Source organism: Hyla sarda, chromosome 4 (genome assembly GCF_029499605.1).
Source record: "Hyla sarda isolate aHylSar1 chromosome 4, aHylSar1.hap1, whole genome shotgun sequence".
NCBI lineage: Eukaryota > Metazoa > Chordata > Amphibia > Anura > Hylidae > Hyla > Hyla sarda.
In genome coordinates, this window is record NC_079192.1 from 289,754,269 (window position 1) to 289,776,349 (window position 22,081).

At 43.7% G+C, this 22,081-nt stretch overlaps 1 protein-coding gene across 1 annotated transcript in view; it reads right to left on the reverse strand.

Moving 5' to 3' along the window:
• The window catches only part of LOC130369339 (dynein axonemal heavy chain 3-like), a 919,716-nt gene that overhangs the window by 438,146 nt on the left and 459,489 nt on the right, over positions 1 to 22,081 (reverse strand). The window contains exon 24 of the mRNA XM_056574479.1: positions 8,924 to 9,106. Coding sequence (XP_056430454.1) covers positions 8,924 to 9,106 — 183 coding nt within the window. The remainder of the gene's footprint in view (positions 1 to 8,923; positions 9,107 to 22,081) is intronic.

Here is a 22,081-nt window from a genome sequence, read left to right on the forward strand (position 1 = left end):
AAATGAAAAACGTCTGGTACGCCACTGTTTCCAAAACAGAGCCTCCAGCTGTTGCAAAACAACAACTTCCAGTATTGCCGGACAGCCGTTGACTGTCCAAGCTTGCTGGGAGTTTTGCAACAGCTGGAGGCAACCTGTTTGGGAATCACTGGGGTAGAATACCCCTATGTCCACCCCTCGCAAATCCCCAATTCAGGCCTCAAATGTACATGGTGCTCTCACTTTGGAGCCCTGTCGTATTTCAAGGCAACAGTTTACGTCCATATATGGGGTATCGCCGTACTCGGGAGAAATTGCCTAACAAATTTTGTGGGGCTTTTTCTCCTTTAACCCCTTATGAAAAGCTGAAGTTGGGGTCTACAACAGCATGTTAGTATAAAAAAAAAATGTTTACACTAACACGCTGGTGTTGCCTATACTGTTCATTTTGACAAGAGGTAAACGGGAAAAACGCCCCCCAAAATTTGTAATGCAATTTCTCCCGACTACGGAGATCCCCCATATTTGGGCGCAAAGTGCTCTGGGGGTGCACAACAAGGCCCAGAAGGGAGAGTGTACCATGTACATTTGAGGTGATTTGCACAGGGGTGGCTGATTGTTACAGCGGTTTTGACAAACGCAAAAAAAACAAAAAAAAAAACACATGTGACCCCATTTTGGAAACTAAACCCCTCACGGAATGTAATGAGGGGTACAGTGATAATTTACACCCCACTGGTGTCTGACAGATCTTTGGAACAGTGGGCTGTGAAAATTAAAAATTTTGTACAGCCCACTGTTCCAAAGATATGACAGACACCAGTGGGGGGTAAATGCTCACTGTACCACTTGTTACATTCCTCAAGGGGTCTAGTTTCCAAAATGGTATGCCATGTGGGGGTTATTTTGCTGTCCTGGCACCATAGGGGTTTCCTAAATGCGACATGCGAGCATTATAGTTCGCCTGTAGTGCACTTCAGGTCAACTTATGGGGTACATCCATACTCAGAAAAGATGGGGTTACAAATTTTGGGGGGTATTTTCTGCTATTAACCCTTTTAAAAATCTGTAATTTGGGGGAAACACATTTTAGTGAAAAAAATATATATTTTTTTTACATATGCAAAAGTCGTGAAACACTTTATTCCTTGTTACGTTCCTCAAGGGGTCTAGTTTCCAAAATGGTATGCCATGTGGTTTTTCTTTGCTGTTCTGGCATCATAGGGGCTTCCTAAATGCAACATGCCCCCCAAAAACCATTTCAGAAAAACTTACTCTCCAAAATCCCCTTGTCGCTCCTTCGCTTCTGAGCCCTCTACTGCGCCCGCCGAACAATTTACATAGACATATGAGGTATGTGCTTTCCCAAGAGAAATTGGGCTACAAATGTTAGTATAACTTTTCTCCTTTTACCCCTTGTAAAAATGAAATAATTGGGTCTACAAGAACATGCGAGTGTAAAAAATGAAGATTGTGAATTTTCTCCTTCACTTTGCTGCTATTCCTGTGAAACACCTAAAGGGTTAAAACGCTGACTGAATGTCATTTTGAATACTTTGGGGTGTGCATTTTTTATAATGGGGTCTTTTATGGGGTTTTTCTAATATGAAGACCCTTCAAATCCACTTCAAACCTGAACTGGTCCCTGAAAAATAGTGAGTTCAAAAATTTTGTGAAAAATTGGAAAATTGCTGCTGAACTTTGAAGCCCTCTGATGTCTTCCAAAAGTAAAAACATGTCAATTTTATGATGCAGTCATAAAGTAGACATATTTTATATGTGAATCAAAAAAATGTTTTATTTGGAATATCCATTTTCCTTACAAGCAGAGAGCTTCAAAGTTAGAAAAATGCAAAATTTTCTATTTTTTCATCAAATTTTGGAATTTTTCACTAAGAAACGATGCAAGTATCGACAAAACTTTACCAATAACATAAAGTAGAATATGTCACGAAAAAGCTGTTTCGGAATCAGAATGATAGGTAAAAGCTTTCCAGAGTTATTAATGTTTAAAGTGACAGTGGTCAGATGTTCAAAAAATGCTCTGGTCCTAAGGTGTAAAATGGCCTGGTCCTTAAGGGGTTAAAGGGACTATCTGCTTACAGGGCAGACAACCTGAATATTGTTGAGACATACTTAAATTGTTTCCTTTTCAGTGTCATTGTCCGTTTAAGTAATACTTTATATCTTTATATTTATTTTTGTCATTTTTATTACATACCTAATAGAATATCAATTTTAACCATTCGCTGCAATATGTGTGTTTTTCTTGTAAGTTGTTATATATTGTAAATTGCATTAGCAGATTATTCTTACATATTAAGTCTGGGATGAATGTATAAGTTCTTGCATTTTTTGATATATTTGTACACTACAATGTTTTGGTTCAACAATTTAATGTGTTGAAGAGCAGACATTAACTTTTTATTTTCAGCATGTCCTGTTCCTCTGTTCTGTCAAAAAAATATAAGCCAATGTCTTAAGTATATGACAAAGGCTTGCTTTTCTTTTTACTCTGCTGAAAAAACATAAATACTTTGCATGTTCAGCAAGCACTGTTACGCCGAGCGCTCCGGGTCCCCGCTCCTCCCCGGAGCGCTCGCTTCACTCCCTCCGCTGCAGCGCTCCGGTCACGTCCTCTGACCCGGGGCGCTGCGATCCTGCTGCCAGCCGGGATGCGATTCGCGATGCGGGTAGCGCCCGCTCGCGATGCGCACCCCGGCTCCCCTACCTGACTCGCTCCCCGTCTGTTCTGTCCCGGCGCGCGCGGCCCCGCTCCCTAGGGCGCGCGCGCGCCGGGTCTCTGCGATTTAAAGGGCCACTGCGCCGCTGATTGGCGCAGTGGTTCCAATTAGGGTTTTCACCTGTGCACTTCCCTATATTACCTCACTTCCCTTGCACTCCCTTGCCGGATCTTGTTGCCTTAGTGCCAGTGAAAGCGTTCCTTGTGTGTTCCTTGCCTGTGTTTCCAGACCTTCTGCCGTTGCCCCTGACTACGATCCTTGCTGCCTGCCCCGACCTTCTGCTACGTCCGACCTTGCTTCTGCCTACTCCCTTGTACCGCGCCTATCTTCAGCAGCCAGAGAGGTGAGCCGTTGCTAGTGGATACGACCTGGTCACTACCGCCGCAGCAAGACCATCCCGCTTTGCGGCGGGCTCTGGTGAAAACCAGTAGTGGCTTAGAACCGGTCCACTAGCACGGTCCACGCCAATCCCTCTCTGGCACAGAGGGTCCACTACCTGCCAGCCGGCATCGTGACAGTAGATCCGGCCATGGATCCCGCTGAAGTTCCTCTGCCAGTTGTCGCTGACCTCACCACGGTGGTCGCCCAGCAGTCACAACAGATAGCGCAACAAGGCCAACAGCTGTCTCAACTGACCGTTATGCTACAACAGTTGCTACCACAGCTTCAGCAGTCATCTCCTCCGCCAGCTCCTGCACCTCCTCCGCAGCGAGTGGCCGCTCCTGGGATACGCTTATCCTTGCCGGATAAATTTGATGGGGACTCTAAGTTTTGCCGTGGCTTTCTTTCCCAATGTTCCCTGCATCTGGAGATGATGTCGGACCTGTTTCCCACTGAAAGGTCTAAGGTGGCTTTCGTAGTCAGTCTTCTGTCCGGAAAAGCCCTGTCATGGGCCACACCGCTCTGGGACCGCAATGACCCCGTCACTGCCTCTGTACACTCCTTCTTCTCGGAAATCCGAAGTGTCTTTGAGGAACCTGCCCGAGCCTCTTCTGCTGAGACTGCCCTGTTGAACCTGGTCCAGGGTAATTCTTCCGTTGGCGAGTATGCCGTACAATTCCGTACACTTGCTTCAGAATTGTCCTGGAATAATGAGGCCCTCTGCGCGACCTTCAAAAAAGGCCTATCCAGCAACATTAAAGATGTTCTGGCCGCACGAGAAATTCCTGCTAATCTACATGAACTTATTCACCTAGCCACTCGCATTGACATGCGTTTTTCTGAAAGGCGTCAGGAACTCCGCCAAGATATGGACTCTGTTCGCACGAGGCGTTTCGTCTCCTCGGCTCCTCTCTCCTCTGGTCCCCTGCAATCTGTTCCTGTGCCTCCCGCCGTGGAGGCTATGCAGGTCGACCGGTCTCGCCTGACACCTCAAGAGAGGACACGACGCCGTATGGAGAACCTCTGCCTGTACTGTGCTAGTACCGAACACTTCCTGAGGGATTGTCCTATCCGTCCTCCCCGCCTGGAAAGACGTACGCTGACTCCGCACAAAGGTGAGACAGTCCTTGATGTCTACTCTGCTTCTCCACGTCTTACTGTGCCTGTGCGGATGTCTGCCTCTGCCTTCTCCTTCTCTACAGTGGCCTTCTTGGACTCTGGATCTGCAGGAAATTTTATTTTGGCCTCTCTCGTCAACAGGTTCAACATCCCAGTGATCAGTCTCGCCAGACCCCTCTACATCAATTGTGTAAATAATGAAAGACTGGACTGTACCATACGTTTCCGCACGGAGCCCCTTCTTATGAGCATCGGATCTCATCATGAGAGGATTGAACTTTTGGTCCTCCCCAATTGCACCTCGGAGATTCTTCTTGGACTTCCCTGGCTTCAACTTCATTCCCCAAACCTGGATTGGTCCACTGGGGAGATCAAGAGTTGGGGGTCCTCTTGTTCCAAGAACTGTCTAAAACCGGTTCCCAGTAACCCTTGCCGTAACTCTGTGGTTCCTCCAGTAACCGGTCTCCCTAAGGCCTATATGGACTTCGCGGATGTTTTCTGCAAAAAACAAGCTGAGACTCTACCTCCTCACAGGCCTTATGATTGCCCTATCGACCTCCTCCCGGGTACTACTCCACCCCGGGGCAGAATTTATCCTCTCTCTGCCCCAGAGACTCTTGCCATGTCCGAATACGTCCAGGAGAATCTAAAAAAGGGCTTTATCCGTAAATCCTCCTCTCCTGCCGGAGCCGGATTTTTCTTTGTGTCCAAAAAAGATGGCTCCCTACGTCCTTGCATTGACTACCGCGGTCTTAATAAAATCACGGTTAAGAACCGCTACCCCTTACCCCTCATCTCTGAACTCTTTGATCGCCTCCAAGGTGCCCACATCTTCACTAAATTGGACTTAAGAGGCGCCTATAACCTCATCCGCATCAGAGAGGGGGACGAGTGGAAAACGGCATTTAACACCAGAGATGGACACTTTGAGTATCTGGTCATGCCCTTTGGACTGTGCAATGCCCCTGCCGTCTTCCAAGACTTTGTCAATGAAATTTTTCGTGATCTGTTATACTCCTGTGTTGTGGTATATCTGGACGATATCCTAATTTTTTCTGCCAATCTAGAAGAACACCGCCAGCATGTCCGTATGGTTCTTCAGAGACTTCGTGACAACCAACTCTATGCCAAAATTGAGAAATGTCTGTTTGAATGCCAATCTCTTCCTTTTCTAGGATATTTGGTCTCTGGCCAGGGACTACAGATGGATCCAGACAAACTCTCTGCCGTCTTAAATTGGCCACGCCCCTCCGGACTCCGTGCTATCCAACGCTTTTTGGGGTTCACCAATTATTACAGGCAATTTATTCCACATTTTTCTACCATTGTGGCTCCTATCGTGGCTTTAACCAAGAAAAATGCTGATCCCAAGTCCTGGCCTCCTCAAGCAGAAGACTCCTTTAAACGACTCAAGTCTGCCTTTTCTTCGGCTCCCGTGCTCTCCAGACCTGACCCTTCCAAACCCTTCCTATTGGAGGTTGATGCCTCCTCAGTAGGAGCTGGAGCTGTTCTTCTACAAAAAAATCCTTCCGGGCATGCTGTCACTTGTGGTTTTTTCTCTAGGACCTTCTCTCCAGCGGAGAGGAACTACTCCATCGGGGATCGAGAGCTTCTAGCCATTAAATTAGCACTTGAGGAATGGAGGCATCTGCTGGAGGGATCAAGATTTCCTGTTATTATCTACACCGACCACAAGAACCTCTCCTACCTCCAGTCGGCCCAACGGCTGAATCCTCGCCAGGCCCGGTGGTCTCTGTTCTTTGCCCGATTTAATTTTGAGATTCACTTTCGTCCTGCCGATAAGAACATTAGGGCCGATGCTCTCTCTCGTTCCTCGGATGCCTCAGAAGTTGATCTCCCTCCGCAACACATCATTCCACCTGACTGCCTGATCTCCACTTCTCCTGCCTCCATCAGGCAGACTCCTCCAGGAAAGACCTTTGTTTCTCCACGCCAACGCCTCGGAATCCTCAAATGGGGTCACTCCTCCCATCTCGCAGGTCATGCGGGCATCAAGAAATCTGTGCAACTCATCTCCCGCTTCTATTGGTGGCCGACTCTGGAGACGGATGTTGGGGACTTTGTGCGAGCCTGCACTATCTGTGCCCGGGATAAGACTCCTCGCCAGAAGCCCGCTGGTTTTCTTCATCCTCTGCCTGTCCCCGAACAGCCTTGGTCTCTGATTGGTATGGATTTTATTACTGATTTACCCCCTTCCCGTGGCAACACCGTTATTTGGGTGGTCGTTGATCGATTCTCCAAAATGGCACATTTCATCCCTCTTCCTGGTCTTCCTTCTGCGCCTCAGTTGGCTAAACAATTTTTTGTACACATTTTTCGTCTTCACGGGTTGCCTACGCAGATTGTCTCGGATAGAGGGGTCCAATTCGTGTCTAAATTCTGGAGGGCTCTCTGTAAACAACTCAAGATTAAATTAAATTTTTCCTCTGCATATCATCCCCAGTCCAATGGACAAGTAGAAAGAATTAACCAGATCCTGGGTGATTATTTGCGACATTTTGTTTCCTCCCGCCAGGATGACTGGGCAGATCTCCTTCCATGGGCCGAATTTTCGTATAACTTCAGGGTCTCTGAATCTTCCTCCAAATCCCCATTTTTCGTGGTGTACGGCCGTCACCCTCTTCCCCCCCTCCCTACCCCCTTGCCCTCTGGTCTGCCCGCTGTGGATGAAATTTCTCGTGACCTTTCCATTATATGGAGAGAGACCCAAAATTCTCTCTTACAGGCTTCTTCACGCATGAAGAGGTTCGCGGATAAGAAAAGAAGAGCTCCCCCCGTTTTTTCCCCTGGAGACAAGGTATGGCTCTCCGCTAAATATGTCCGCTTCCGTGTCCCTAGCTACAAGTTGGGACCACGCTATCTTGGTCCTTTCAAAATTTTGTGTCAAATTAATCCTGTCTCTTATAAACTTCTTCTTCCTCCTTCTCTTCGTATCCCTAATGCCTTTCACGTCTCTCTTCTCAAACCACTCATCCTCAACCGTTTTTCTCCCAAATCTGTTCCTCCCACTCCTGTTTCCGGCTCCTCGGACGTCTTCTCGGTCAAGGAAATTTTGGCTGCCAAAAAGGTCAGAGGGAAAAATTTTTTTTTAGTAGACTGGGAGGGTTGTGGTCCTGAAGAGAGATCCTGGGAACCTGAGGACAACATCCTTGACAAAAGTCTGCTCCTCAGGTTCTCAGGCTCCAAGAAGAGGGGGAGACCCAAGGGGGGGGTACTGTTACGCCGAGCGCTCCGGGTCCCCGCTCCTCCCCGGAGCGCTCGCTTCACTCCCTCCGCTGCAGCGCTCCGGTCACGTCCTCTGACCCGGGGCGCTGCGATCCTGCTGCCAGCCGGGATGCGATTCGCGATGCGGGTAGCGCCCGCTCGCGATGCGCACCCCGGCTCCCCTACCTGACTCGCTCCCCGTCTGTTCTGTCCCGGCGCGCGCGGCCCCGCTCCCTAGGGCGCGCGCGCGCCGGGTCTCTGCGATTTAAAGGGCCACTGCGCCGCTGATTGGCGCAGTGGTTCCAATTAGGGTTTTCACCTGTGCACTTCCCTATATTACCTCACTTCCCTTGCACTCCCTTGCCGGATCTTGTTGCCTTAGTGCCAGTGAAAGCGTTCCTTGTGTGTTCCTTGCCTGTGTTTCCAGACCTTCTGCCGTTGCCCCTGACTACGATCCTTGCTGCCTGCCCCGACCTTCTGCTACGTCCGACCTTGCTTCTGCCTACTCCCTTGTACCGCGCCTATCTTCAGCAGCCAGAGAGGTGAGCCGTTGCTAGTGGATACGACCTGGTCACTACCGCCGCAGCAAGACCATCCCGCTTTGCGGCGGGCTCTGGTGAAAACCAGTAGTGGCTTAGAACCGGTCCACTAGCACGGTCCACGCCAATCCCTCTCTGGCACAGAGGGTCCACTACCTGCCAGCCGGCATCGTGACAAGCACATTTAGGGTTTAGGGCAAGGTGGGGTGTAAATAGATTGCACATAAACAGTGTTTATGCTTAAAGGAGCTTTTCAGAAAAAAATATTATGATAAGCCTATTCTGAAAAGGTGACTGTCTAATGCTGTTTATTATAACACTTCTTGAGGAATCCAGGCGCATGGGAGGTAATTTTTCTTAAGCTTTGCCATTCTGCAGCATGCTTACTCCGCCATAGCACCGATTGGCAAAATTTAGCAAAGATTTCCATCCATGCATCTAAATTCATCAATAGTTGTTCACCTCATGATAAACCCAGTTAATTCCAACACTGGTGGAGGATTGAGTTAGACCGGCTTATGAGATACCATTCAAGATAAATCCCACTTCCCTCCCTTTGTGTTCCTTTTAAAGGAAACATGTCACAATTGTTTAAAGGAATAATACAAAATAGTAAACCTCTTTTTCTAATCTCTTTTGAATTCCTGTTCTTTATTTATTTTTCTGCACAAATATGTGGGAAGCCATCTTACATGAGCCTGGAAAGCCGGTCCTTTGTTTAGAACACTTTTTACTCACAGATCAGAATATATCTTTAAATTATTAGTGGTATACGCTACAATTGTGTCCTTTTATGTTGACTGAGAAAAGTATTGTACACGAACAGCAATGAAAATACTGAATATTTGCTTTGGAACAATCCTTCATGTTTTTGGAAATACCGGTTAGCCAAAAGAAATCAGGTTGTGTGAAACCATGACAATGAGGCATACTTACATTTTTTAACTCATCAATATCCATGATTTCATTATAAAACTTCCCAGACTTCTCAGCATTTTTGGAAATGATATAATCCCCAAAAAACAGACTGCGCAAGTCTTCGTCTTGTATTTCTCTCCCGATCACCAGGTGAGCAAAAAGTGGTGTTATTTTCTCTTTAAATTGTGACTGTACAACATTCTGAGGAAACAAACAGAAAATAATATTACATAAATACCACATGTAAACAATTGTTAATTTCATGTGAACCCGTTGGTAGTAGCCAGGATATGAATAGACACCTAGCGCATTTATTTAGGTGCATGGAAATTACAGCAAGCCAATAATTTAGTCTTGTCTTTTTATCATATTACCCATGACCTTTCTGTCATATGTTAATATTTTAATTTATGTGCATGACATTCAACAATTCCTTGGTGGATTTTGTTTCAGATGTATAACAAGACAAAACAAGTAAACACATCACATAAAATTCCAGCCCATTAATATTTTATACAACCCTGAGGTTTGCATTTTTTTTTGTGATACAAAAACTAGCACATTTATAACACCATTTTCTGATATCTCTGAATTGTGAGGACACAATCCAATATTAATAAGACATTTTATACAGCACATGCAGAAAATAAGTTGCTGTGTAGTCACATGAAATCCCTGCAATAACCTGGAAATTCACTGGCTGTTCCCATTAAATGTTTGGATTCAGTGTAACCTGTCACTTTCTATGGTTTTGCAGAATAGTTTATGCAGTTTCAGGAAAACATTCAGAATACTATGACATTTTCTTATACTTGTCTTGTCCAATAATTGTATGTTAAAGGGGTTGTCTGGTTTTAAAAACCTATTTTTAAATTAAGGAACCTTGAGATAATTTGACCCTTTAAGGACTAGTGTTGAGCACCAATATTTGTCATGCAAATTTCGAATACCGGTACTTCGCGATTTCACGAATATTTAGAATATAGTGCTATATATTCGCAATTACGAATATTCATATAAATGTGTAAGTGTAAATTTTTATGTGAATTTTTATGCTAATTTTCCATGCAAATAGGGGTCTATCTCATGGGTCTATCACATAGGTCTTTTTATTTTTTTTTTCACATGCAAATTTTTATGCAATTTTTCCATGCAAATTTTCCATGCGAATTTTCACATGGAAAAAAATAAGTGAATGAACATACTGAATATGCGAATTTCGTGAACATAGGAAGAATAACCGTCAATATATTCGTGAAATATCGCAAATTCGAATATGGCCCCTGCTGCTCATCACTGTTAAGGACACGCACCATAAAAATATTGCACTTTAGTGAGTAACTCCGCATACAACACAATACATTGATGGCACGGCTACAAAAGCAAGCGCAGGAGATGCGCTCACTACATAGTATGTGAACTATGGCTGCTATCAGCAGCTGTGGACTCAACCATAATGGTGGACATTAACAATCACACTTATGCCCACCATCAACCCTTCAGATGCATAGATCAATGCCGATATGGCATCTGAAGTATATGCGAGCTCAGCCGGCGGGGGGGGCTTGGGGTTGATCAGACTGCCTGCGGTTCAATTGGGGTTATTATAAATCAAGATGGCCACCAGAGCTTCTCTTTCCTGCTCCCAGTCATCTGCTGCAATGCTTTTTTCTGGTCCAGAGAAGTAGAACGCCGATATCATTGATCAGTGCTATGCATATGCATAGCACTGATCAGTATTTCCAGTTGGATAATGAAAAGTTATACAGTTTCGCAATATTCTCTGTTTCAGTTTTTCATGTTTTGATGATCCCTGCATGCAGTTTTTAAAAAGGAACTTTATTCCTTTAATGCATTTCCAGTAGATTAAAATGGTCATATGACAAGTAAGCGGCTTGTTAAAAGACACAGCTTCAATAACCGTACCGTAATAAGTCCTGTATGTCGACCTCTATAGATTATTATCCACTTGAAGGAAATAAAGGTTCCATTTGAATGACAATTAGCAGAGATCTTGATACTGTGATACATTGATATATGAAGTATATTTGCTTAACTTTTAGACTAGGTTCACACTATATCCCAAGGCCATAGTATACATTATATAGTTATGGTGCAATCACTAATGATGATTCATGTATCTTATCGACACCTGTGGCTGCAGTAAAACTAAGTTAACACATAATATTTTGTTCTACACTATTTGGGGGAGATTTATTAAAACCTGTCCAGAGGAAAAGTTGCTGAGTTGCCCATAGCAACCAGTCAGATGGCTTCTTTCCTTTTTCAGAGGCCTTTTCAAAAATGAAAGAAATGATCTGATTGGTTGCTATGGGCAACTCAGCAACTTTTCCTCTGGACAGGTTTTAGAAATCTCCCTCATTGTTTCTACTTAATTATCTTCCAAATTGTGTATAAACAACTGGCCATAAAACCCTGCTGGTTAATAAGAAACTTTCCTCAATATAGTCTCCATAGCTACCAAGGCTTCTTGCTGTTCTTTGCTTATGAACACTACTGGAGAGAAGAGTGCTACTTTTTGTACTGAATTCTTATAGCTACAGTGCAAAATTTAGATACCATTAGTACCATTAGTTTTATTTGGTTTAAATGTATCTGTCTGTCTATCTATCTATCTATAGCAAAAGGATCTCACCGCAGCACACAGTCCAGTAAAAAGTGCAAAAAAGTGCCATTATTCCATGATAGAAAAACAAGTGTTTCAAAAAAGCAGCAACGTTTCAACTGCCTCACTCAGTCATTATCAAGCAGTACACATATGTGATCAAACCACACAAACAAATATAATACTGCATATAATCTTCACATTACAGTACAATGTTACATATTCATATTCCAGTGACATACAATTCTCATAAACAAAGTGCTTAGGTGCATAATATTAGTGCCATAATTATAAAAAGTACTCTGCTGATAAAACACATAATGTGCACACAGGTAATTAATAAATCAATCATAGGAGGAGGGGATTCAAGATAAAAACTCACCAGATGTATGAAACTACACTCCATAGCCATGTTAGCGTGGGGTACATTCTAGTGCGCATGCACGCACTCACTATGGTGCTATGTGTGACAGTGGAGGCAAGCTGCTCGGGGCATAGGAGACACACCAGTCATACTAAATGACCATACCACATACGTACATCTAAGTAGTGTACTATTTTTTACCTGTTAATCTGTCAGGGGCCTAGATACTGTGAAAGTCCTGGCAAAAGTAATCAACTGCTGGTGTTTAACTAAAAAAAAAATTTTTAAGCATACTGTACGTTTTTTTTTCTGCCCTCATAAGTGCATACCATTTACTATTTTGTACCTGTTAATCTGTCAAGGGCCTACATACTGTGAAAGTCCAGGCAAAACTAGTCACTGGCTGGTGTTGTACTCAGATACTTTTTAAGTGTACTGTAGCGCATTTTTCTGCCCTCATAAGTGCATATCACATACCTATATCTAAATAATGTACTATTTTGTACCTGTTAATCTGCCAAGGGCCTAGATACTGTGAAAGTCCAGGCAAAAGTATTCACCGACTGGTGTTGTACTAAGATATTTTTTTAAGTGTACTGTAGCACATTTTTCTGGCCTATATACTGTGAAAGGACAGCCAAAAGTAATCACCGGCTGAGGTTTTACTCCAGTACGTTTATTAAGCGTACTATAGCACATTTCTCTGCCCTCATAAGTGCATACCACATACGTACATCTAAGTAGTGTACTATTTTGTACCTGTTAATCTGTCAAGGGCCTAGATACTGTGAAAGTCCACGCAAAAGTAATCACTGGCCGGAATTTTACTAAAATAATGTTTTTTAAGCGTCCTGTACAGCATTTTTCTGCCCTCATAAGTGCATACCACATACCTACATCTAAGTAGTGTACTATTTTATACCTGTTAATCTGTCAAGGGCCTAGATACTGTGATAGTCCAGGCAAAAGTACTCACCAGCTGGTTTTGTACTCAGATACTTTTTTAACTCCACTGTATCGTATTTTTCTGCCCTTATAAGTGCATAACACATACCTACATCTAAATAGTGTACTATTTTGTACCTGTTAATCTGTCAATGACCTATTTACTGTGAAAGGACAGCCAATAGTACACACCTGCTGCTGTTGTAGACAAATACTGTTTTAAGCGTAGGGAAGTGTATTATACTCCCCTCATATATGCAATTAATGATGAGCTGCATTGCCCATATTCAAATTTGCGATATTTCGCGAATATATAGACGAATATTCATCTTATATTTGCGAATTTCGCGTATTCGATATATTCGCATATGCAAATATTTGCATATGTGAATATCCGCGTATTCTAGGAGGTAAACAGTGAGGGGGCTGGCAACTGTACTATTGGTTGCTAGGGATGTTGATGATAACCTCTGACAAGTGTATTTGCATCATTCTAATTGGCCCACAAGTGAAAAGAAGGAATATGCGAATATTCACAAATGCGAATATTCACATATGCGAATATTCGTATATGCGAATATGCGGAAAAAAGTTAATATTTGTAATTTTGAATATATAGCAAATATATTCGCAATATTTGCAAATTCGCGAATTTCCGATATTTGCGATAAAAATTTGAAATGCGAATATTCGCGCCCAACACTATATGCAATAAATATGTCACGCAGAGTAGTGCCAGGATGTGCACAGTTGAGTGGCAGAGGCCTAAATTCATCATGCAGAGGCAGAGTTCGCAGCGAGCTGGGGTGTGTGGCAGCAGGAGTCGCAGCGAGAGGTCTGAGTTCCCAGAGTCAGCTAGCAGTCGTGTCTCGACCAGCAACCCAGCAGCCATGATTGATCGGTTCACTCGATCATCCACTTCATCCCAAGTGACATCAGACACCCCCAGTCAACATTCGGTGGGTTCCTCAGACTCAACCCTCAGTTGGCGTGGCCCTCATGCTGCTGCTGCCACCTCAAGGCTCTGCCATTGTGCTGCTCTTTGGTCTCCTCATGCTAATGCTACCACCTCAAGGCTCTGTCATTGTGCTGCCATATGGTCTCATGCTGATGCTACCACCTCCATGCTCTGTCATTGAGCCACCATATGGTCTCCTCATGCTATTTCTGCCACCTCCAAGCTCTCTAATTATGCTGCTCTATGGTCTCCTCATGCTGATGCTACCACCTCCAGGCTCTGTCATTGAGCCACCATATGGTCTCCTCATGCTATTGCTGCCACCTCCAAGCTCTCTAATTATACTGCTCTATGGTCTCCTCTTGCTGATGCTTCCGCCTCCACGATCTGTCATTGTGCCACCATATGGTCTCCTCATGCTGATGCTACCACCTCCAGGCACTGTCATTGTGCCGCCATATGGTCACCTCATGTTGATGCTGCCACCTCCAGGCTCTCTAATTGTGCTGCTCTTTGGTCTCTTCATGCTGATGCTGCCACCTCCAGGCTCTCTAATTGTTCTTCCCTATGGTCTCCTCATGCTGATGCTACCACCTCCAGGCTCTCTCATTGTGCTGCCATGGATACAGCAAAACAAAATTAAGGTGTTGGTCCCCAGTTTCAGAAATTCCCCTGCATTATGGTCACTTTCAGGACTCCTGATGCTGCTGCCACCTCCAGGCTGTCTCATTCAGCCACGATATGGTCTCCTCATGCTTCAGCCAACTCCAGGCTGTGCAATTCAGCCGCTATATGGTCTTCTCATGCTGCCATAAACTCCAGGCTGTGCCATTCAGCCACTATATGGTCTCCTCATGCTTCAGACAACTCCAGGCTGTGCCATTCAGACACTATATGGTCTCCCCATGCTGCCACAAACTCCAGGCAGTCATTGTCTCCTCATACTGATGCCACCTCCAGGCTCTGTCATTGTGCTGTCATATGACTCCTTGTTTGATTTGGTCCTTTGAACCCACACGCCGGGTTCCAGGACACTAAAACTTGGGAATTAAAGTTTCAATTTAAAAATCCTCAATTTAAATATCTTAAATTTAAAAATCTTAAATTTCAATGGTCCCCACACGCCGGAGCCTGGGGCACTAAAACTTGGGAGTTAAAATTTCAATTTTAAAATCCTCAATTTAAATTTAAAATTCTTACATTTAATTTTAAAATCTTAAATTAAAATTTTAAAATCTTAAATTTAAAATCTTAAATTTCAATGGTCTCCTAGTGCTTCTGCCAACTCCAGGCTGTGCCATTCAGACACTATAGGTCTTCTCATGATTTAGCCACCTCATTCTGCCAATATAGTGTTTACTGATGCTGCTGGGCACTAGCTACCATAAATCTTCAATTTAAATTTAAAAATTCATCTTTTAATCTTAGGGATTGTGAAGCCCCAGTTTCTACTCATGCTGCTGCCAACTCCAGACTGTGCCATTCAGACACTATATGGTCTCCCCATGCTGCAACAAACTCCAGGCAGTCATTCAGCCACTATATGGTCTCCTCATACTGATGCCACATCAAGGCTCTGTCATTGTAAGTATCTTAAATTTCAATGTCTCCTCATGCTTTAGCCACCTCCAGGCTGTGTCTTTCAGCCAATATATGGTTTACTCATGCTGCTGGGTCTGGGCCTAAACATTTTTATGGTAGCTATAGCTACCATAAATCTTCATTCTTCAATCTTCCATGTTGTAACTTTTGGGGGCTTTTGTTTCTACGAAGTGCATTTTTCAATAAAAATGACACCTTATCTTTATTCTGTAGGTCCATACAGTTAAAATTATACCCTACTTATATAGGTTTGATTTTGTCGTACTTCTGAAAAAAATCATAACTACATGCAGGAAAATGTATACATTTAAAAATGTCATCTTCTGATCCCTATAACTTTTTTTTTCTTTTGTATGGGCTGGTATGAGGGCTCATTTTTTGCGCTGTGATCTGAAGTTTTTATTGGTACCATTTTTGTATTGATCGGACTTTTTGATCGCTTTATATATATTTTTTCATGATGTAAAAAGTGATCAAAAATACGCTATTATGGACTTTGGAATTTTTTTTAGCACATATGCCATTGACCGTGCGGTTTAATTAATTATATATTTTTATAATTCGGACATTTCCGCACATGGCGATACCACATATGTTTTTTCTTAATTTTATTTAAACTGTTTTTTTATTTATGGGAAAAGGGGGTGATTCAAACTTTTATTAGGGAAGGGGTTAAATTAGCTTTATTAACTTTTTTTTCACTTTTTCTTTGCAGTGTTATAGCTCCCATATAACACTGCACACACTGATCTTTTACACTGATCACTGCAAAGCCATAGCTTTGCATTGATCAGTGTTAAAGGAGGTCGATTGCTCAAGCCAGAATCTCAGGCTTGGAGCAATCAATCGCCGATTGGAGACGACGGAGACAGGTGAGGGAGACATCATTTGCTAGCTGATCGGGACATTTTATCACGATGGTTCCAGTCAGCCCGACTGAGCTGCCGGGAAGCTTTTACTTTCATTTTAGACGTGATCACTTTGATTGCTGTGTCAAAAGGGTTAATAGTGCGCGGCACAACGATCGGTGCCGCGCGCTATTAGCCCATGGTCCTATCATGGGCTAATAGTGTGCTCTCATTAGCCACCGGGACCAATCCGGTATGACGCAAGGGTCACGGCGGACCCCGCGTTGTATACCGGGACCGAGCGCAAGGCGTACAGGTATGCCATGCGTCTTTAAGAGATTAATCTTAGAGATTGTGAAGCCCTAGTGTCTACTCATGCTGATGCCAGCTCCAGGCTGTGTCATTCAGCAACTTTATGGTCTCATTATGCTGCCAACACCTCCATGCTGTGTCATTCAACCACTATATGGTCTCCTCGTGCTGCAAACACCTCCATGCTGTGTCATTCAGCCACTCTATGGTCTCCTCATTCTTCAGCCACATCCAAGCTGTGTCATTCAGCCACTATATGGTTTCCTCATGCTGCCAACACCTTTAAGCTGTGTCATTTAGGCACCATATGGTCTCCTCATACTGCCAACACCTCCACGCTGTGTCATTCAGCCACTATATGGTCTCCTCATACTGATGCCACCTCCAGGCTCTGTCATTGTGCCGCTCTGTGGCAGTGATTCTAAAAGCGATGCCTGTAATCTGCATGTTATTCTGAATAACAGTAATATTTACTACCTCAGCACACTCCATATGCGTGTTAGAACAAAACAAAGTGTTCTACACCCCTATTGAGGCTCTCCATAGGCCAGAAGAAGCGGTTTTTTTATATAGATTCGCCACAAATAAATTCGGATTGGACCAAATTTTTTCGGAAAATTTGGCGAATCGACTGAATCAAATTTTTCAAAAGTTCGCTCATTTCTAATTATGGCACTAATATTATGCACTGAAGCACTTAGTTTACGAGAATTGTATGTCACTGGAATATGAATATGTAACATTGTACTGTAATATGAAGATTATATGCACTTTATGAGTATTAAATTTGTTTGTTGTTCACAATTGGTACCTGATTCATACCCTTATATATTTTTGGTTTGATCACATTTGTGTACTGCTTGATAATGACTGGGTGAGCCAGTTGAAACATTGCTGCTTTTTTGAAACACTTGTTTTTCTATCATGGAATAAATGCACTTTTTTGCACCTTAAACTGGACTTTGTGCTGCTTTGAGATCCTTTTGCTATAGTCAATGTGGAGTCATCATCGGTCAGGACTCTAGAAGCTGCTTTGCACCAGACACTTTTCTTTCATTGTTTTTGGTTGTGCTGCTTTTTTACATTTTTTTTTTAAATCTATCTATCTGTCCATCCATTATTGAAAACTGTGTTGTTTTTTATTTTAAGGCAATATAGAGATAATGTGCTAAAGAAACTGGGTGCATCTTAGAGCCAGATGTATCCTATAGTCTGAATGAATGTTATTGTGGGTGGAATCATTCTGCTGCTTAGCTCATACGCACACTGTAGACTCTTTTCTATGTAAACAATTGTTCTGAACATTTCTAAGGACATTTAGGTGTACTTGAAGGTGTATTTCAGTCAAAAAGGATACCCAGACCTATGCCTAGAGAAGGACCTGGTAGTTTTGTGCACAACAAAGGGATTTCTACTTTGGTATTATTTGAATCCCTGTAAAGAAAGGAAATGCAATGCCCCTCTTCAGTACAGAGCAGGGTGCTAGTTCACTGTTGAGAAGTCTATTAAGGGGCAATAGCACAAAAAGAGTCAAGATCTGGAGCAAAAGTTAACTATGAGAAGGGGGAAGCCATGCATGCTCTTTGGAGAGTAGGCTCTGGCCCCCAGCAGCTCTTTTACCTTCTCCATACCACCAGACTTTATCAATATCATGGGAGTCTGGTTCATAAAGGAAGAGCGGCAGTATTGTTTGGCAAAAGTCAATTTCAAGATCGGACTGCGAAGCCTCAAAAAACATACCATATAAGGAAAAACTGCAATAAGATTTTAGCGTGATTCAATACACGGTGCAAGCCTGGCCCCCTTACCTCACCTTATGCCAGACCATTACTAAGGTTGTCTTTCACTTAATTTGGACTGAAATTGGACTGAGTAAAATGGATGGTCATATACAAGGAGTGTACACAAATATAAAAAAAAGGGGGGGGGGGGAGCTCAACGCAAATATAGTAGTAAGAAAGCCTAAACTGAGGATACTGCGTTGCATCTACCTTTGTGCCAAAAGAATATTTAGTAAAACAGAAAAAAATGCAGTCCTACTAGGTATATGAGAAGCAGGAAAAATAGAAGGAATAAGAAGAAGTGTCTAAAACGTAAATAAATAAATTGTATTTATTGAATAATAGTCTCAATGATGTTCTATAGTCTGGGCAAGGCCCTTGCCACAGACTGAACAAAATATATTAAAATAATATTAAGACATGTATGGTACATAAAAGATACATAAAATTTGCACTGTTGCGGGAAATAGATTGTTAAAAAGTCTTGAATTTAATAGAATAGAATATATTCGGGCTAGTGGATAAACAGAGTCAAATAGCAGTTGTATTCGGGGCTTCACACTCGTGCTCGTGGTTATAGTAATACATATGTACCTTTAAGGAAACATTACACTAAACCTAACAGTCAGATTTGTGCCCAATGACCGTGACGGAGGGCACGCCTTTAGTGGGCATGCCCTGTAGTGATTGTTTGAAAAAAAGAGGGAGGGTTGGGAGGGGTCCGACGGACTTCCCGAACGCCCCTCCCGTAGAAGCAGGGGCGTTATATACCCCCGCCCCTACCTATCTCTAATAGACGCCCCGCCTGGACGTGTGGTGGTGGGGGGGGGGGGCGGAGATACTCACGCCCCTCACACAAATTCAGCCAATAGGCTTCCCACTTGTGTTCGGGGCTTCACACTCGTGCTCGTGGTTATAGTAATACATACGTACTTTTATGGAAACATTACACTAAACCTAACAGTCAGATTTGTGCCCAATTACCGCGATGGAGGGCACGCCTTTAGTGGGCAAAAATGAACCTGGTAGAAATAAAAGGGGGCAAAAATAAACTGTTAGAAAATGACACACAGCATGCTACCTGACTGACCTGGGGATGATAACCTTGTGGAGCCATATCTCTTGTAGTCAACTACCCTCGAATAGGCAACTTGCCTGACTAAACCATACCTTCAACTGATAAGCTGCCCACTCAGTGATCTTGGGAGTGACGCCCCGCTGCGATTTACCGACCCTTACATGGCCAACATGCCACTAGACATGACCAGTCCCCGCGCAACCTACATGCCCATAGACGCTAGGGTTCTATACGTGAACCATCATGCCTGTGGACTAAACAGATCCCGCGTACCATCGTGACTATGGATGTGTCAGATCCTGCGCAACCATTGTGGCTATGGACCCGAGGCTTTTTAATTTTATCTGATTTATTATATTTCCGTTCTTTGCAACCACCTGTGTGTCATGAAATTATTTCTGTGAAAACGTGTCCGTGACAATACCTTCGCAGTGTATGCTCCTGCAGGCGTGGCAGGTATGAAGCGTACACAAGCACCTACGTGCCGTGATGTAGTTGTTCGGAAGACATGTCAGTAATAACAATTGCGCAGTGCCCTCCCCTGCAGACGTGGCAGGTAGAACGGGTATACAACAGCCTGTGAAGCATGGTTGTTGCTCTGAAGACGTGTCAGTATCAACGATTACATGGTGCATCCCTCTGCAGATGTGGCAGGTATATCGGGTATACAACAGCCTATGACTCGAGATGTTATTGCTCTGAAGATGTGTCAGTAACAATAACCTGCGTGGTGCCTCCCCCTGCAGACGTGGCAGGCATAAAGGGTAAACAACCACCTGTGTGTCGTAATGTTATTGCTCTGAAGATGAGTCAGTAACAATAACCTGCATGGTGCCTCCCCCTGCAGACGTGGCAGGCATAACGGGTAAACAACCACCTATGTGTCGTATAGTTATTGCTCTGAAGATGTGTCAGTAGCAATAACCTGTGTGGTGCCTCCCCCTGCAGACGTGGCAGGCATAAAGGGTAAACAACCACCTGTGTGTCGTAATGTTATTGCTCTGAAGATGAGTCAGTAACAATAACCTGCATGGTGCCTCCCACTGCAGACGTGGCAGGTATAACGGGTAAACAACCACCTACATGTCGAAATATTATTGCTCTGAGATGTGTCAGTAACAATAACTTGTGTAGTGCCTCCCCCTGCAGACGTGCAGACATAGCGGGTAAACCACCACCTATGTGTCGTATAGTTATTGCTCTGAATATGTGTCAGTAGCAATTATTTACGTCATGACGACCCCTGCAGACGTAGCAGGCATAACAGGTAAACCAACCACCTGAGTCGTATAGTTCTTGCTCTGAAGTAGCAACTAACTATGTGATACCGAACCCTGCGGACGTGGCAAGCATAATGGGTAACAATCACCTGTCTGTCGAGATGATGTTGCTCTGAAGGTGTATCGTATGTTGAGAAACCGCTTATGTGTCATGATGTTATTGCTTGAGACGTGTCTGCAACAACTTATTGAATAGGCTGACTATCAGATGCTAGCGTATAGTGCTAACATGTAATCGTGATACTGACTTGGTGACTACCAGGGTGCAACTACTTCAGTAACCTGTATGACCTATCAGCTGCGGAAAACCAGTATAACCGCATGGTGGTGTATACCCATGATACTAACTGTGTGGTGGCAATGAGTGAGACTGTCTTGGTGGCGTACATCACACCATTAGAAAGTTGTTGTATTCGGAACTTCCGGTGAACTAACAGATGTGTGGAAGACACGTGCGCGCTTACAACGTCTAACACCAGCGCAGGGTGACGGCTATAGTAGGGAGAGTGTATTGTTGAATGTATCGATGTGACGGGACCGTCAGGAGTATGCCTGTAAATTCTAGCATCGACATCTGTGTGTAACCGAACCAAACTGATGACCTGTGTATCATGCTGCAATCGAACTTACATTATCGTATTATATTTAAGTATGTATGCCCTGAGAGAATGCTGTGTGGTTACATAACGTGAATACTACAAATGTATAACACAGCATGCTATGAGCGTATGTACCATGTAAAGCTATGGACATGTGTACCGAGATGCGTGAAGTGCCGTATAAGCTATGACCGTGTGTACCGTGTAAGTGCTGTAGCATGTGCATGGTATGACTATGAGTGTATGAGCCGTATTCAACGAGCACATTTACCTAATAATTATGTAAATGTATACAGAGCATAGATGCCGATCACTGTGCATAGTACTACTATGAGCGTGTGAGCATCCGAACAGCACCGATGCCACAAGCACACATGCAGCACCACTGCCATGGGCATGAAACACAAAGCCAGGAGCGCGTGCGTAGCACCAACCGCAAAGGATGCATGTGCCATATAATGCAATGAACGTGTGAACAAAAGAGCGTGTGAGCCGTGTGATGCCAAGAACGTGTGAACAGTGTACATGCTATGAGCGCGGGAATGGTATAAAGTCAACAAATTCCCAGTACAAATTCCACGAGCGAATGGCAGTGTGAAAGCTATGAACGTACCACAGTATAATACCATGGGCAATGGACAGTATGAATGCCATGAGCGTGAAGACCGTAACGCCACAACATATGAACCAGTATAAACTATGTGTCTGAACCGTCTGAAGCCCCAAGCGTGTGAAACCCGAACAGTATGAAGACTATAAGCATGCAATCGGTATGAATGCCAG